The 17,046-nt window shown below is 47.9% G+C and overlaps 1 protein-coding gene across 2 annotated transcripts; it reads right to left on the reverse strand.

Moving 5' to 3' along the window:
• Nucleotides 1–209: 209 nt before the first annotated feature.
• LOC101935040 (pepsin A-like) lies at nucleotides 210–12,413 on the reverse strand. Of its 2 annotated transcripts, XM_065591779.1 has the most exons (10): nucleotides 12,366–12,413; nucleotides 11,545–11,549; nucleotides 8,409–8,565; nucleotides 7,771–7,888; nucleotides 5,369–5,487; nucleotides 4,387–4,586; nucleotides 2,395–2,511; nucleotides 1,752–1,887; nucleotides 1,521–1,613; nucleotides 210–518 (listed from the first exon to the last, which is right to left on the reverse strand). In XM_065591779.1, exons 1-10 carry the CDS (start codon nucleotides 12,411–12,413, stop codon nucleotides 369–371), a joined length of 1,143 nt encoding a protein of 380 aa, XP_065447851.1. In that variant the 3' UTR covers nucleotides 210–368. The 2 variants fall into 2 exon arrangements, with proteins under 2 accessions (XP_065447851.1, XP_065447850.1); XM_065591778.1 differs by lacking the exons at nucleotides 11,545–11,549; nucleotides 12,366–12,413 and having other exon boundaries at nucleotides 8,409–8,572.
• Nucleotides 12,414–17,046: the final 4,633 nt, after the last annotated feature.

Here is a 17,046-nt window from a genome sequence, read left to right on the forward strand (position 1 = left end):
AGTGATTCAGACCCTGGGTCTGTGTTAGAACAGACTGGAGTGCCTGGCTCAGCAAGACAGGGTGCTGGAGTCCTGAGCTGGCAGGGAAAACAGGAGCAGGGGTAGTCTTTGCACATCGGGTGGCAGCTCCCAAGGGGGTTTCTGTGATCCAACCCGTCACAGTGGAATCTGAGTCATTCACCCCATCAAAGAGAAACAATTCACTCGAATGCACTTATATTACTTTATTCTACTGTGGGTAAAATTACAGGACAGAGGGTGAGTGTGGGGTGGGGTCACTAGACCGATACGCAGTGTTGGGGCTCTAGAGAAACAGAGACTCTCCAGGGTCAGTGTTCCATGGCAGTGTCCTAGGGACGGCGCTGTGTTCATGCCACAGAGGCCAGGGCCACCTGGTTGTTGGCCCTGTCGAAGACAACGTAGTACTGGCGGATGAAGATGTCTCCGAGGATCCAGAGCTCTCCAGAGGAGGTGGGGACGTCGATGCTTTCAAAGCCAGAGCTACAAGAGCCTGACTCCTGCACCAGGAAAAATAGGACATAATTATTGGGCAGGAACTTCAATAATCCCTTGAGTTATCATCCTGTAGAGCTTGCACATACCTGTGCCTGTGCCTGTACCATCTTCTGCTGGGCTCTCAAAGCTCCCAAGCTAAGGAGCATTAGGCTGGGTCAGGGCTTTGATGGGAGATCTCTATGGGCCATAGGGAGTGGCACTGGTGAGTTGGTCCCCAATGTTTGGAGCTATTTAGATACCTAACCCCTATTGACCTACCTTTGTGGATCTGGGCCTCAGAACAGCCTCAGTGCCTCAGGGGTGAGGGTCTGAAGCTAAGGAGTGCAAACTTTCAAATGGGAAGAAAAGCAAGGTTCTTACCACTTCTGTTCATGACACATCCCTTGGGGAGACAAAGCATGCTCTCCCCAGGCTCCTGGCTGGATTCCAAAGGGAGCGATTACTTTCTGCCACCAGAAATCCTGCTGTGATTATAAGTGGATTTGGACTTCCCCACTACCTGCTATCAGCTGGTGTTGTGTGCTGTTAAACAGCTTACCTGTTCCTCCCCAGATGGGAGCAAACTTTTATCATGGGGGAGGAAAACTCCTTCCTGATGCCCAGGTACCCATGCCCTGGAGCGCAAGGCAGTGATCTCTCTTGATCTAACCTCCCAGCTTGGGTAGCTGCTCATTTAATTCTCTCCCAGCCCAGTAAGGCCCCTGCCCTGGTGATCTCCTACGGTGGCCAGCTCTACAGGCTGCTTTACTTCTCTTGCGGTATGTGACTTTCACTGTGGGCCTTCCTTGATTTTGACCGTCCCTCCCCTTGGATCCCTTTGGGGGAAGAGCTCTCTGCCTCCCCACTCTCATACTGGGGACAGAGTCTGAGCAGCGTCTCAGTGATGCTCCTGCAGGCTCATGCCGGCTGTGCAGGGGGCAGTTGCCAGCATGCTCGGTGCAATGGCCTCAGGCACAAGCCCTCGTTAAGAGGCCCCGAGGCGGCTTTCTGAGTAGGACACTCACATCAATGATGTAGGCACTGGCGGGCACAGGGAACTCGATGCCGTTGATGTTGAAGACGATGTTGGGCAGGCTGCTCATGGCACTGCAGCTGATCTGCAGGGAGGAAGTTAACACATGGAGGAAAGGTTAGGCATGTCTTGGCCACTAGGCCCTCCAATGAGAGAGATGGAGCATCACATCCATGTGTAGCAGAGAGCTCTAAAAGTGTCCGTCTCTGATCCCTGCCCTTACCGTGCCATCGCTGGCGCCAATGTAGGACTCGATGTTGGAGATGCCAGTAGAAGGCCCAGCCAGCAGAGAAGTGCCAGTGTCAATTATAGCCTGGCAGCCACTAGAGCAAGCGATGGTCTCTCCATTCATGGTGATGCTGGAAAAGAGAGAGTCAGGGGGGACGTCCCTAGAAACACTCCCAATCTCATTCCCACTCAGCCCACGAGGCAGCAGTGAGAGGCCTGCAGGGTGGAGCTGACCCACCGCCCCCTTGCTACGACTGCCAAGAACTTTCCCCTGATGTTTCAGCCTCAACCTTTCTTGGCTATTGCCCGTCGCACCTCATCCTACAACCTTCTGAGACTGTGACCGATCTAGCCTGGGGGTCACAAACAGATGTCAAGGGGTTGTGACCACCAAGCCCTTTCCTTTATTGCTAAGCAGAACTGGCCAGATGAAGGTTACTGGTGTGGACGAGGTGGAGAACGACTGATCTAACCTCCTCGCTGGTGAGCCCCTTTCCTATAGCTCCAAGGAAGGCATGATTCTGACTCCCGTGTCTCTCATCTTGTCTAGACTCTGTAATTTAAGCTTCCCCTACATCTCCTTTTGCCTGTCTCCTCAAGGTGGCACAATGAAGGGGAGGCCAAGGGGTGGGTGATACCTGTCCATGGTGATTTCCCAGTAAGTCTCAGCAGAGAGAGGGATCCAGTTGAGGCTCCCAGAGTAGTAAGATGAGTCGATGCCACCAAACATCACGAAGCTTCCACTCTGCTCATCACTGGAGAAGGGAGAAAGGAGAGTCAAGGAAGATCCATGAATGATCGGCTAACAAGACAATAGGAAACGCGCCGTCTGTTAGAAAAGGACCACAGCTGGGGAGTGCTGGGGTAGAGTCAGAGCTGGGCACATCAGCATCTAGTAGCAGAGTAAGGACAAGATGGTTGGATGAGAGCGGTGTCTCACCCCCTACTTTAATATCACTTTCCCCTGTCTCTTGCTAGATCTCAAAAGCTAATCATGATTGGACTTGCCCTAAAACTGGATAGGAAACCTTCAAGGAAAGGCCCAGGTGTTTGAGGCAGTGGTGTCAGTCACTCAGTAGGTGCTGCTCTTTCCTCTGAGTCAGTACCAAGTAGATAGTTCTGTCTGGTGCTAGAAGATGCTAAGTGAGGGAACCATGTGGGTGACACGTTTGGGGGAACTTTTCCCCCAGGAGTCAATGTAATACAGATGACCTACTTCAGCACTGGGCAGTGCTTGATGTGGCCCTGGGCAGTGCTTGATATGGCCCTGATGCTTTAATGTAATCATTAGAGATAGTAGTGTTCATTTCTGATCCCAAAAACTTACATCACCAGCACAGAATGTGTGATGTTGCACTCCATATGATTTTATGAAAATATGCTAATGAGTGTGAATATAATGGAACTGGAATATGCTTCATGCAAAAGGTCTCTTGTAAGGTATCATTACAAAGCTTATAATCTACTGAGTATGTTCATCCTATTTGTATAAATGTATCATTCTTGTATCTGAAACTAGAAATATGAAATATAACTCTGAAGTCCCATTGTAGTTATGCAAAGTGTGGGCCATTAATCGTGGTTTGGAATCTTGATGGCTCCCATCAACTAGGACAATTGGTTGTAAATGGCTCTGTTTACTTGCAAGCCTTCCTGTCAGTCAGGCCAGGAAAAATGAAGGCTTGGAATCTCACAGGACATGTGAGCTGATACTGCAATCCATCTTAAACCTGGGGCTTTTCCATTTAGAAGGAGGCATAGGGATCGAGAGAGACAAAAGATTCCTGCCTTGTATCAAAGCTATAAAAGGGGGTGTAACAGAACAAAGGAGGCTTCCAGTCATGAGAAACGCCTAGTTTCCACCTAAGATGCCTGTTGGAACTAACAAAGACTGTACCAGCGAAAGGACTGGGCCCAGACTAGGAAGGAGTCTAGTCTGTGAAAGAAGCTTATTGGAACATCTCTGAGGGTGAGCTTTTACCTGTAATCAGTTTCTTAATGTATTAGGCTTAGACTTGCATGCTTTTGCTTTATTTTGTTTGGTGACTTACTTTGTTCTGTCTGTTATTACTTGGAACCATTGGAAGTATTAAATCCTACTTTTTATACTTAATAAAATCACTCTTGTTTATTAGTAAACCCAGAGTAAGTGATCAATACCTGGGGCAGCAAACAGCTGTGCATATCTGTCTATCAGTGTTATTAGAGAGCGGACAATGTATGAGTTTACCCTGTATAAGCATTGTACAGAGTAATACGAATTTATTTGGGGTTTGGATCCCATTGGGAACTGAGTGTCGGATGCTGGAGATAGGTGACCTGCTGAGCAGTTTTTGGTTAAAGTCTGCAACTTCAGGAGCGTTGACCAGACCTGGGTCTGTGTTGCAGCAGGCTAGCGTGTCTGGCTCAACAAGTCAGGGTTCTGGAGTCCCAAGCTGGCAGGGAAAAGGGGCTCAGAGGTAACTTCAGCACCTCAGGTGACAGTCCCAAGGGGGTCTCTGTGACCAAACCCGTCACAGCTGCTTTTGGGGAATTCTGATGCAAACGTTGCAGGGATCACTCAGTGTGAGAGGCGCTATAGGAACAGTAATCTCACTGCAGCAGATGGGCTGTTTCCAGCCCTGACTTACGAGCTCAGGTAGACAGAGAAGAGGTCCTGGGACACCAAACCCTCATTCATCATGTTGTCGAAGACGGGGGTAGCTCCAGAAGAGGCGATGCTTGGGAAGGCCAGACCCAGGATCCCATCAAATTCGGAGTACTCAAAAGCTGTGCCGGGCTCAGTTTCACTCAGGCCAAAAATCTGTTTGGTGTCCACAATGCCTCCAATCTTGGGGGGAGAGATGGGGACAATCAGACACATGCTACGTCCGAGGAGAAGCTGTTAAGTCCTATCAGAGGGAAATTCATAGGTGGGGAGTTCTCAGAGGCTGAACTCTGTTCTCCCCCCCATATAGGAATAGCCTATGAATGACGATTACGTGTGTAGGCGCTAATGGGTCTGACTTTGATTTCATTCTTTATAAAATCGTTCAACTGAAGTGGGCAGAGTTACCAGCATGAGATCAGAATGAGGCCTCAGCATTGAGAATAATTTGAATGGGTATTATATGTATTAACAATCCTATAAAAACCCTTTGATCACCTAGGATTTAGCAGTTGTTCCTATTCTGGATGCCACACTCACTCCACACTTCATGCCAACAGCAGAGGGAAAACTGAGATCCTCCTGCTCTAAAAGCCTCCCTGCCATACAAAGGAGAAACTCCTATAGTCACTGACTCTATAGGACCTATGGCACACAGCAGAGCAACTCTATTCCATACAGTAGAGAGCAGAGGTGCTGTACACCCTACCCTCTTCAATATGAGTCAACCTATGAGATGCACTCTGTAAGTGGGTAAAACAGAATCTAAATTAACATGATACAAAAATTCAGATGATCTCTGGCTTGCTCTGTGTTTCCCACCTCTTTCTCTGGTTTTATCTGCTCTCTTCTCTACCCTTTCTCTATCCCCCTCTCCCGGTTTACTCCATGTGGAATTCCTCTTTAGATTCCTAGATGCGTCTTGTCCTCATAACTCCTAATCTTGATCCTTTCTTGTGATTTACCTGGACGGTGTCGTAGGCCAGGAATCCGGTCATGCTGCCACTGCCATACTGGATGGAGAGACTCTCATTAGTGGCCTCATAGGTGGAGGAGTCTGATGGGTTGAATTTGTTGTGGTTTGCTGCAAGTACAGAAGAGTCAGATGGTCACAGACTGACACTTGTAACTCTCCCCATGTGTTGTATAGAGAGCCTGGATGCCTAAACAGGCTATGAATTCCTTAGTGGGGACAGGGTGCCTAAGAGTCAAGCATTGCAGTGCTCAGCATTGCCCCACCTAAGTGCCTTTGTGGATCTAGCTTCTTGTCTTACTAGGGCCTGTTTCCTCTCTAACACCATGTAGTACATGGAGGAACAATGGAGGGAGATCTACTGCTCTCTGGCTTCTGAGGTGGATAAAAATAGACGATTAAAAAAAATCCTATTTAAAAAATTAACCCTGATATTAGGATAACATAGGCCTAAACTTACTAAAATTCACTAAAATCATTTAAATTACATACAAAGGTTACTATTAAGCAGCGCATGTTTTCTGCCTTTAAAGAAAGTCAACGGAACTGGTGGAATTTCAATGCTCTCATAATTTGGAAACAGAATTTCTTCAGGTGCTAAACAAGCTTTTGACAGCAGTAGCCTCTTCTGCAAGTGCAGAGCGAATACTTTCTTTATATCTGTTTATTAACTAGTTCAGTTCACGGATTAGTTCATTCCAACTTAAGAAGTTAATTGGAAATTGAAAAGCGGGAATGCCTGTTTTCCTCTTTCTCTGAGTAAAAACTAGGTGCGAGAGGATGAGATCTACAAGTTCTAAAATCTTGACGGACACGCTGATCAGAAACAATCAGTTCAATTCACTAATTACAGATAACACTTCCTTTTTTTCATAAATCTGTTATTTTTAAATGCAAAACATGTTTTGATAAATTTTTCTTTCTTATGTATCCAGCCCATTCAAAGGAGTTTTAACTAATTTTTTTAAAACGCTGGATTTTGCATTTTAAAGTGAATTCCAATTTCCATCCAAATTGAGTTTGACACAAATCAAAAAGTAATTACATAGTAAATAAGAAATGCATCCCTCACCATTCTCTAACATAATTAAACAACGTACAAATTATTTATCTGAATAATTGTATATTAAGCTATATAATTGCGTAAACAAATGAGTATTGACATTGTGTATCTAGGGTTGCCAAGCCTCCTGTTTCGCCGGGAATCTCCCGGAATCAGGCCCTATCTCCCGGAGGCTACTGAAGTCAATCTGGGAGATTTTAGTCTGCTAAAAGTCTGGTGGCGCAGCAAGGCTAAGGCAGGCTCCCTGCCTGCCCTGGCCCTATGGTGCTCCCAGAAGCAGCCAGCACGAACCTGCAGCCCCTGGTGGGAGGGCGAGGGGGTCTCTGTGCGCTCCCCCCACCTCCAGCGCCAACTCCGCTGCTCCCATTGGCCGGGAAGTCCAGCCAATGGGAGCTGTGGGGTTGGTGCCTGCAGGCAAGGGCAGAGCACGGAACCGCCCCACCCGCCTTGGGGCCATGCTGGCCATTTCCAGGAGTGGCATGGGACCAGGGCAGGCAGGGAGCCTGCCTTAGCCCTGCTGCACCACCGACCGGGAGCCACCCGAGGTAAGTGCCTCCCGGACAAAGCCTGCACCCTACACCCCAAACCTCTGCCCCAGCCCTGAGCCCCCTCCAACCTCCAAACTCCCTCCCAGAGCCCACAAACCACACCCCCTCCTCCACTCTGACCCCCAGCCCTGAGCCCCCTCCCTCACCCAAACTCCCTCCCAAAGCCTGTATCCTGTACCCCAACCCCCTACCCTAGCCCAGAGCCCCCTCCTGCACCCAAACTCATTCCCAGAGTTCACACCCCTCCCCCCTACTGCACTCCAATCCCCTGCCCCAGGCTCAGCCCAGTGCCCCCTCCCACACTCTGAACCCCTTGGCCCCAGCCCAGAGCCTGCACCCCAACCCCCTGGCCCAGCTGGTGAAAGTGAGTGAGGGTTGTGGAGAGTGAGCGACAGAGGGAGGGGGGATGGAGTGAGTTGGGTGGGGTCTCGAAGAAGGGACGGGACTGGGGAGGGGCCTTTGGGAAGGGGCAGGGGCGGAGCAAGGGTGTTTGGGTTTGTGTGATTAGACAGTTGGCAACCCTAAGTGTATCCCCTGATTAGCTAAATAAAGTACCAAATATAATGTAAAGGCTATATTTAGTTGCAAATCAACATGTTTATAGTGGTAACAAACCAGTGAGAATCAACTTCCTTTAGAAAAATAACTAAAAAGTACAAATGCAAAGTAAGATTAAAATCAATTATTTCAATTAAGGTTCCTCCTTACTAATGTAAATCTCTATGATTTCAATCAACCCGCCTAGCAGGAATGCCAAGACAAGAGGCGTTACAGGTGACTTACTGCAGGCTGTGCTGGAGCAGTACACGGAGGGCACCCACAGGTTGGAGGAGCCGGTGTCGAAGAGGACGGAGAACTCCTGGGGTGGGGTGCCGATGGAGATGGTTCCATAATACTCCATCTGCCAAAGCAGGACAAAGAACGATGTAAAGAGAGGGATCCATTGCCATCCAAGGGCTAGATCTGTAGCCGGTGTAAACCTTTATAGCTACACAAGCTGATTTATACCAGCTGAGGGTCTGGACTATGGTGCCCTCGCTACAGGCTCAGCCTGACCTGGTGTTCCTCTGCCATCACTTTGCCAAGCATGGCTCCTAGCACCTACTGGCATCTGAGGCACAGAGTCTTTAACCCTAGTCCCCATAAATATCAGGGTGTGAGAGGGGACGGTGAGTAGGGGGGAGCCAGCAGACCCTGGGAGTGCTGTTCCCAGTGCTCTTCTTAATCCCATCCAATCAGGGCTGGGTGGCCCAGCACAGGTTCTTAGTAGCAGCAAAATGGGAGCTTGGTTGGAAGCACATGGGTAAGGAAGTGCGGTTGGGGCACTTTTGGGAGGAGGGAGAGATCAGCTCTTGGCAGAGAAGTGGGAAGCTTTGATGAGGAAAGGGAGGCTACAAGACCTGCTCTCCTGCCATACTCACGTCCATGTAGTTTGTTAGGGGCTCACTGGCAAACTCATTGGACAGGTTGGGGAAATACTTGGAGGCCACGTTGTAAGGGTGATTCCTCAGGAAATCCTTCAGCAAACCATGTTCCTTAAGGTTCTGCCTCAGGGATTTCCCCTTCTTCAGGGAGACCCTAATCAACAAGGGTAGAGAGAGAGACCGATCAATAGGAAATAAACAATAGACAAGCCTTGTGTTCAGAGCCTAAAGTGCAATCCAGCTTTTACATTGCACTGAGACCCCTTAGTACACCTAGGATTATGAAAGGAGTGCAAAAGAGTTGGGTGCCCAGTGCACTGAAAGTCAATGAGAGTTGGGCACATAATTCCTGTAGGACTCTTGGAAAATCCCAGCCTATATGTACTAGAAGAGAGATGGCTCAACGTTCTGGGAGCTGTACTAATACATAGAAAGAGACAGTTCCTGCCCTGTAGAGGTTACTGTTGAAATAGACAAAATGGACAAAGGAAGTATGATCCGCCACCTTGACTCCATCAACTATGCTGTTCTGCTTGAAATCACGTTCTCCCTTAACTTCCATGTCTCTCCTCTCATGGTTCTCCTCCTACATCTGTAATCACTCCTTTGATGCCTTCAGAGGATCCGCCCTCCAACTTTGAGCACATAATTCCCATAGTATCCTTGGAAAATCCCAGCCCATGTGTACTAGAGATGACAGAGAGATGACCCAGAGGAAATAGACAAGATAGACAAAGGAAGTATGATCCGTCACCTTGACTCCGTCAACTATGCTTTTCTGCTTGAAATCACGTTCTCCCTTAACTTCAATGTCTCTCCTCTCATGGTTCTCCTCCTACATCTGTAATCACTCTTTGATGCCTTCAGTGGATCCACCCTTCAACTTTCTGTGGGGATCCTTCATCCCTGTCTGTTATCCTTCTACCCCTTATCTCTGTGCAATCTTATCCACAAACAAATTCCACTACTGTATCTATACCGATAACTCACAAATCTACTGTCCTCCACTAGACCTGTCTCCTCATGTCCAAACTGAAATCTTGGCCTTGTAGGCCAGGCTTGATGGGAGTAATTGAACATGGGGGAGGCCTTATTTTTGGGGAGACAGGATTAGGGAGGTTAATAGATAAGCAGGCTAAACACAGAATGTCTGTGGTAACTGGGACAGGTAAGTGGGTGGTAAGCCAAGAGACAGAATGGCTGAACTAGCCAATATAAGGCAGGGAACATCAAGGGAATCATTTACAAAGGACAGAGTAACAATGGACAAGATAAGCTGGGAACATAAAGATGAGTAAATCCCACATGGCGTGGATAGAGTATGCTGTAAAGGGATTGGTTCCTACAAAGTAACCAAGCCAATCCCAAAATGTGTGGTACAACATATAGTAAATGCAATGAATGTGATGTAAAGTATGTAAAGGAAGCAGGGTTATTTGTGTAACTTTGGATCTGTGATGCACCCTGCATCCACCCCCTGCAGTTGAGTCTGATCAGCCCAGCGTAGCTTTACTGTATGCCAACTAAAGACACCTGAGTGAGGAAATCCGGAGTCAAACTGAGTGCTTGGGAAGTCAAGTAGGAAGGGGTCTCGGAAGAAATTCCAGCAGGCCTGTCTCTGACATTTCCCCACGGATGTCTCACTGTCAGCTCCACCTCAAAATGACTAAAACAGAGCTCCTAATCTTCCTCCTTCCATCAAGCCCTCCCCCACTATTTCTTTCCTTGATCATTGTCGGCAACCACACCATCCTGCCTCTCACGCAGGCCATATCCTGGTGTCATCTTCAACATGGACTTTCCTCTAGCTCCTCACGTCCGGGCTATGTCTAAATCTTGCCAAATCTTCTTGCATAAGCTCTCAGAGACACAGCCTTTCCTTCACACAGCTATAGCTCTTGTCCTAGCTCTCCTCATTTCATGTCTTAGTTGCTGCAACATTCTTCTCCCTGGCCTTGACAAATGCCATCTTGCCCTACTCATGTGCATTCAGAATGCTGCTGCAAAGATAATTTTCCTAGTGTGTCACTTTGACCATGTGTGATGGCGTGTCCTCCCAACACCCCCCCTAAAGGGGTTAAGGTAGGCCAGAGGGACCAATTAACCTATTAGGCAGCAAGATGGGGAAATTAAAGCTGAGATAATAGCCCTGCTTAGAAGAAGCTCACCTGTACTGGAACAGGCAGGGCTTCCATAAAGCCCGGGAGCAGACAGCAGAAGGGGGCTGCAGGGAAATAGGCTGCAGTCACTCCCTAGGAGAAGGGAGGCATGTTTTGAGACTACAGAGGCAGGTAGCCTCCCTGGGAGGAGGAAGCTGGGAGGCTGGCCAACCCAGGGAGGGGAGGAAGCCAGATTGGTAGGAAAGCCTTAGGGAAAGTGACAGCAAAGATCTTGGCTGCTGATTAGAGGGTCCCTGAACTGGAACCCAGAGTAGAGGACAGGTCCGGGTTCCCCTAACAGCCACTGGGGTAGTGGCACCAGCTGTGCAGGGAATGGGAAGACTGCCTGAGCCTAAGAAGGGACTGTGATACCCCAGAAGGGGAAGCCACATGGTGATCTGGACAGAGGGCCAAGTCACGAAGAGGCAGCAGCAGTAGTTCCTGGAGTGACAGAAGGTCTGCAGATCAAGAGGAAGCAACAAAGAGATGGAGTGCAACAGCAGAAAGGGGTGTTGGCCCCACAGAACTAATCCCCAGAGAGGCCAGGAAGAGTTACTATCCAGCAGTGAGTAGAGCATCCCGTGACACCATTAAAGTCCTCTCTTTGCATCTCTCTATCTCATCAGACATAAGCTGCTTGTCTTTACTTTCAAGGCCCTTCACACTCAATCAATCCCACCCTACCTCTCATCCCTCATTTGCTATCAAGCTATTGATACTCACCTCCCATTGACCCAGGATGCCAGCCTCCACTGCCCACTTGGAAAATTTCCAATCAAGAACCTTCATGCTTCCTCCCTGCCACCTGCCCCCTACAGTTAGGAGGTCCTCCCCATAAACATCTGCAGAGCTACCTCACTGTCCTCCTTCAAATCCCTCCTTAAAACCTCTCCTCTGTCATGATGCCTATAAAAAAACCCAACACTAATAAAAGTTTGGCTGCTGGTGTGCAGAGACCGCTGTCCCTCATGTACTTGTACTCCCCCATTGGTCTGTCTGTATCCATCTGTTGTCTCTTATCTCATACTAAGGTTGTTTTCTATTTAGGGAAGGAACAGTGTTCCAGTGCCTAGCACAATGGAGTTCTGGTCCATGACTTGTGGGTCCTAGATGCTGTGATAATACAAATTTAAAAATTTTATTAAGATGATGTTAAAAAAAAGTGAACAGAGTTTGAGCATAGAAGTTATCAGGGAATAACATACGGATTATCGAGGGTGCAAAGTTTGGTTTAAGATCACATAGCATAAGGAATACATACATAATCTGCAATATCCCCGATTGGGGGTAAAAGGTTGATGGGTCAACGTACAGGCATTGAGATATGAGGGTATGAAGTTCATAGAGTGGCTATGTTCGGGTGTGGAGTATAATGAGTGGATATGATGATGAGGATGGATTGACCCTCATTTGGTGAGATTTAATGTTCAGGGAGTTTATGGTTCCAGTTCATATGATCCAAAATAAACACTAATATTATCACAGAGAACTGATCCCCAGAGAGAGACTCCATCACTTCCCCATGGTCACAGAGGGAGTCTGTATTAGAGCCAGGAATTAACCCAGATCTCTCAAGCGCCACTCCAGTGCCTTAACCACAAAACCTTCCTTCCTCATTTCTCTGCTACAACACAAAGCTAAGGGGTAGTTCCCAGTTGCTGCCTATACATGAATGGAAAGTAGAGAAGAGAGTGAGAGAGGTGCAGACACGCCCCTTGATAATCACACATTATTATGTAGAAAGCCAAATTCAGCAGCCCAAAGTGGTGTGTTCCCCCAATACTCACTTTGTCACCCGGCACTGAGAGAGCGCCACCAAACTCAGGAGCAGAAGCCACTTCATGATGTTTTCTGACACACAACCAATGGTGATGAGAAGTGAATGTAGAGAAACGCCTGGGTGCTGCTTCTTATAAAACACAGCCCAGAGCTTTTCTTATCGCATTAATAGCCCTGATAAGAAATGTAAACCTTCCCGATAAGATCTTCCAGAATGTCCTTAAATGAAATTTTGGAGAACACTCAAAGTCCATAGATTTCCACCTTCACTTGGCTGTGACCTGAAAATGGGGCATCGTCTAGAGGGAAGGTGTGAGAGTTCAGGGTCGTCTAAGCTTTGAAAAGCAATGCCTGGGGGTAGCTTTAAAGAATGGGACAGGAGGCACAGAAGAATTGCAATGGGATACTGAGACATTCTCTACTTGGTTCTTCATTCCAGTCTTGCCCCATGTTGTGAGAGAGGGTACCTCAATGGGACTGGAGCCTTCCACACCTTGAGCACCAGTTACAGTATAGCCATGTAATGAGTAACGGGTTTCTTTATAGGAATTGGGATATGGAGCTTTACGCCTCTAGGTAGTTTGGTCTGAATCTGAGCCCAGGTCAGCACAGAGAGTTAAAGTCTGTGGACTGGGAAATAGGATGTAGGGCCTGCTCACAGTCTGAGCAACTGTCTGACTTGGGAATTGGATATGGAGCCTTTCACCTCTAGGGTGCTGGTTCTCGCTCACCCAGTTCAATAGCAGAAGTTTTTGTTGCCTGACAGTGCTTGGGTGAAATATGTTGGTGTTCTCCATCCATCTCCTAGAGGGACAGTTGAGGGTAGGGAAGGATGGGGTGTGATTACTTATTTGGGAGTGAATGGATAGCGCAATGGTGGATGAGTGTGACATGACTACCTTCAATGTGTCTGATGGCAAATCGTAAATTGTGCTTTGGAATAACAAGGCTAAGGTATTGGTGGGCTATGGTGGCCATTGTTGAAGGGCAATAAGGAAGCAGATGTCACGGAGGGTAAGGTCACCATGCCTTAGACCTTACGGGGAGAGAAAAGGAGGAGATCCTGGATGGCCCCCAACCTGGAGTCTGATTCCCTGGCCCTGGAAGAGATGATAGGTTCAAGTCCAAATGGCCTGAATGGGTGGGGTGGCCTGACTTCTTAGCCCTGACAATGCAGCCATCCTGTTCCTGGCAGGAGAATATCCACAGGAGTTGGATCTATGCCATATGCCAGGAGCAGCTGCTCTATCTGAAATAACAATAAAAATCCCATCAGATTAGACAACAATGTTTACTTTCCATTTAGCACTGCCAGGCTCCTGATAAGCAAACACATCATGAGCCACATTCCCCCACCTGCTAATCAGGGCCTAATAATCATAAACCCGCCGTGAACCCATATGGTGGAAATCCTGGCTTGAAATAAAGATCCTTTTAAGAAGTATCACAACCAAGGTGACTAGCCATCTGACAAGTTCAGGAACAGAAGAGGGAGCTGTTTGCTTCTCATTGTGCCTCAGTCCAATCTGGCCACAAGCTGGGGAATCAATTGGGTTTAGCATACAGAGCCTTCCACTTCTAGGCCTCTAGGTCTAGTCTGAGCCCAAGTCAAGTGATGGATGTTTGGTGTCCCTATTTCTGATGAGTGGGGAGAGGGGGTGGGTCTCAGTCTCAGACCCTGGTGGGACAGGTGCCCACATTGCCAGACAAATTAATCATAAGGGGCATTAATTGGGCCTCTTTATCTCAGTAAATAAGCCAGAGATCAAATAGGTCATAGAAACCAATCCCCCTTCATTTCCCCCACCTTTCAAGGTAACCCTTCCTGTAAGGGCTGAAGCAGATTGAGGAACCTGGGGATACTGGAGTTTTGTGTCCGGGACCTTTCCCCAGTGCTGAATTCCCTGTGAGAGTTCTATCCCTGATGCCCCTTCCCTTCAGCTCCCTATCTGGGTGATGCTGTGTGTACCATATCGCCTCCCGCTGGTGGCCCTGTTAATGCTGACAGTCTAGAAATCATGGCGATTCTATTCCAGTGATTCAATGCCCTGATCAAAATATTTGATGAATATGCATGAGCTCTCCTACAGAAACAGCAGAAAATGTCTCGATTACAAGAATTTAAACCTGACAAAGCTCCAGCATGGAACAAGTTTTAGGAACACAAGAATTGCCATGCTCCTGGCTGGCTCTGGTTTGGTGCCAAGTAGCTCTGAGAGCTTCTAGAGCCTCTGTTTGTTCCTTCTCCTGGTCTGGGTGGAGGGCTGTGTGGTCTTCAGGAAACACTCTGGCCCTCTTCACTCAGTCACCTGCCTCTGCTTCACAGGGCGTAGGCTTCTGCAGCGCTCTTCTCCCCCCCCCCGCCCCCCCAGATTTCCTGTGTCTGGGAAGCTGAATGCTCTGAAAGGTACAATTCCCAATATCCAGCCACAACGTAATAACAACAACATTTAACAAAACAACTTTTATGTAGCTCGGTCCTCCAAACACTTATAACCATCCTACTAACGAACCTTGCTAATAATGTTCAGTTAACCTGTGCTGCTTTCCCTGCCAGATCAGCACTATTGTTGTCAGAAAGCAGTGAGTCCATTTTGTTCCAGAGATGACATGTTTTGGGGCTTGGTTGTCTTGACCTGTTACCTAAATGAGACTGTCTTGGGTCAAACATCTGACCCAGCGACCCTCCTCCCTCTCTTCTGAAAGTTGGAGAGATGTCACCTATCCCTCATCAGTATGAGTCCATCTGGGGTGACAGCCTCATACAACTGCAGGGCAGTCTTAAGTTACATGACTAGATAATAGTCCCACAGTGAGTGCAGGGGACTGGACTAGATGACCTTCCAGTCCTGTGATTGTTCGATTCTATGACACCACCACTGTTGGTAACCATTGATTTCCATCAGAGATGGGGGGTGCATCATGTTCTCCACATGGTGGAAGCCCCCAGGATCCCAAATCATCTGACTTTTTCTGTTTAGCTTTCGCTTTTTATTTTTCCTCAAATCCCCAGTTCCTGGGACAGCAGCATCTATCATCACAGGGGTTCTAGTTCTCATTATTCTGTTAAACAACATGTCTGCAGGTGACACATCACATTTCATTGGTACCATCCTGTAACTGAACTGTGCTAAGCATGGGACAGTGTGACTCCAAAGCCCTTTTCAGTAGCCGCTTTATTATTTTAACACCATTTTCCACCAACACAAGCCATTTGCTCTTTTTGCTGAAATCTGACTTTGCAGCCTTTCTGCAACAGGTCTCTTATTGAGGTGTTTTGGATTCTCTACCATGCCCACAGTGTCAGAATGTTACCCTTCTGCTATTTGGAGTGGGCAGCAAGAAGGACCAGGTTCAATATCTAGGGGTTCCTTTTCAACAATAGAACACAGAACCGGCTCGAGCCCCCACGCAGTAACCTGAGAAAATAACACGCCACCCCCTGAACACCTCTAAGAGGCAATACTTCCCCTCCCGCAAGCACAGAGTCTGAGTGTAGAGAGATTTTTTAATAAAAGTAACATAGCATTAATTTGGGAAAACAGCACAAGCAGGATTCATAAACATAAAAGCATGAACAAAACACACACCCAGGAATACGCTGGGCAGTGTCTTTTGATTCAGGTTCTTCAATCCAACACCAAGGTTCCTGTAATGGGCCCCCCTTCATACCGCACTCACAGTTGTTGTCCTTGGTCAGTGAACACCCAGCATTCATAGGTGCATCTGAGTGAATTCACCACCCATTGTGGTGGTGGGGAGTAAAAGCCACCTTCCTTGCTATGGTGCCTGGGCACTTGCTCCGCGCACCGGCCACCCTCACCAGCTGCCCTCGCCAGCCTCCTGCTCGCCGCTCTGCCGTCCACTTCCCCAAACTTACAAGTTCAGCTCTTCATCCTCAAATCTGTCACAAATGATTGTAGGCTGCAAGGAATTCTGCAATGGGAATAACACAATTGGTTATATCAGACAATTTTCTGTAGAAGAGGCTAAATTATAGAAAGCACAGGGAGCTGCAGGTCAGGACTGAGGGACATCAGAAGAGCTGTGTATGTGTCAGGCCTGAGGGCTGGAACAGCAGGATGGCCTGTAGCTCAGGAGTGAGGCGCTTTGGCAGTGCTCTGTATGTGTTTCATACCCCAGGGCTATAATAACCAGGTCAAGATTGAGAGTCATTTGCAGAGCTGCATGGAGCCCCAAGACTGGAAGAGCAGTGGGTGCTATCGGGCAGGATTAATCCCTACTGCTTCAGGGTGCTACAAGGTGCCTGTATTGTCTCTCTGGTGTCAGATGTCAAAGCAAACCTCCCTTCTCTAAATCTGAGATTTATTTTGCCTTGTTGTTGAAAAATCTGGAGTGGGGAATGGAAAATACCTGCTCATTTGCGAGACTAAAACCAGATGCCAGGACCTCACTGTGGGGCATCAGGGGACATCGGATAAGCTGATTTTCAGGTCCAGTTCCGCTCAGATAAACTTGTATGAACTGATAAGATTTCATACACAATTTGGCAAAGTTAGGCCTGCCCAGTTCCAGGCCCCTTTGTTAGGGTTGTCACTGGCCTAAGGCGACTTCACTCCCAGTCACATGGAAACCTCATCCTTCCCCTGGTGTTTGCTTGTCCCCACAGGGTTAGGAGTGGATAGTGCTAAATGGAAAGTTAAATGCTATTTTTTAATCTCATGAGATTCTCATTC

Source organism: Chrysemys picta, chromosome 4 (genome assembly GCF_011386835.1).
Source record: "Chrysemys picta bellii isolate R12L10 chromosome 4, ASM1138683v2, whole genome shotgun sequence".
Classification (NCBI taxonomy): domain Eukaryota; kingdom Metazoa; phylum Chordata; order Testudines; family Emydidae; genus Chrysemys; species Chrysemys picta.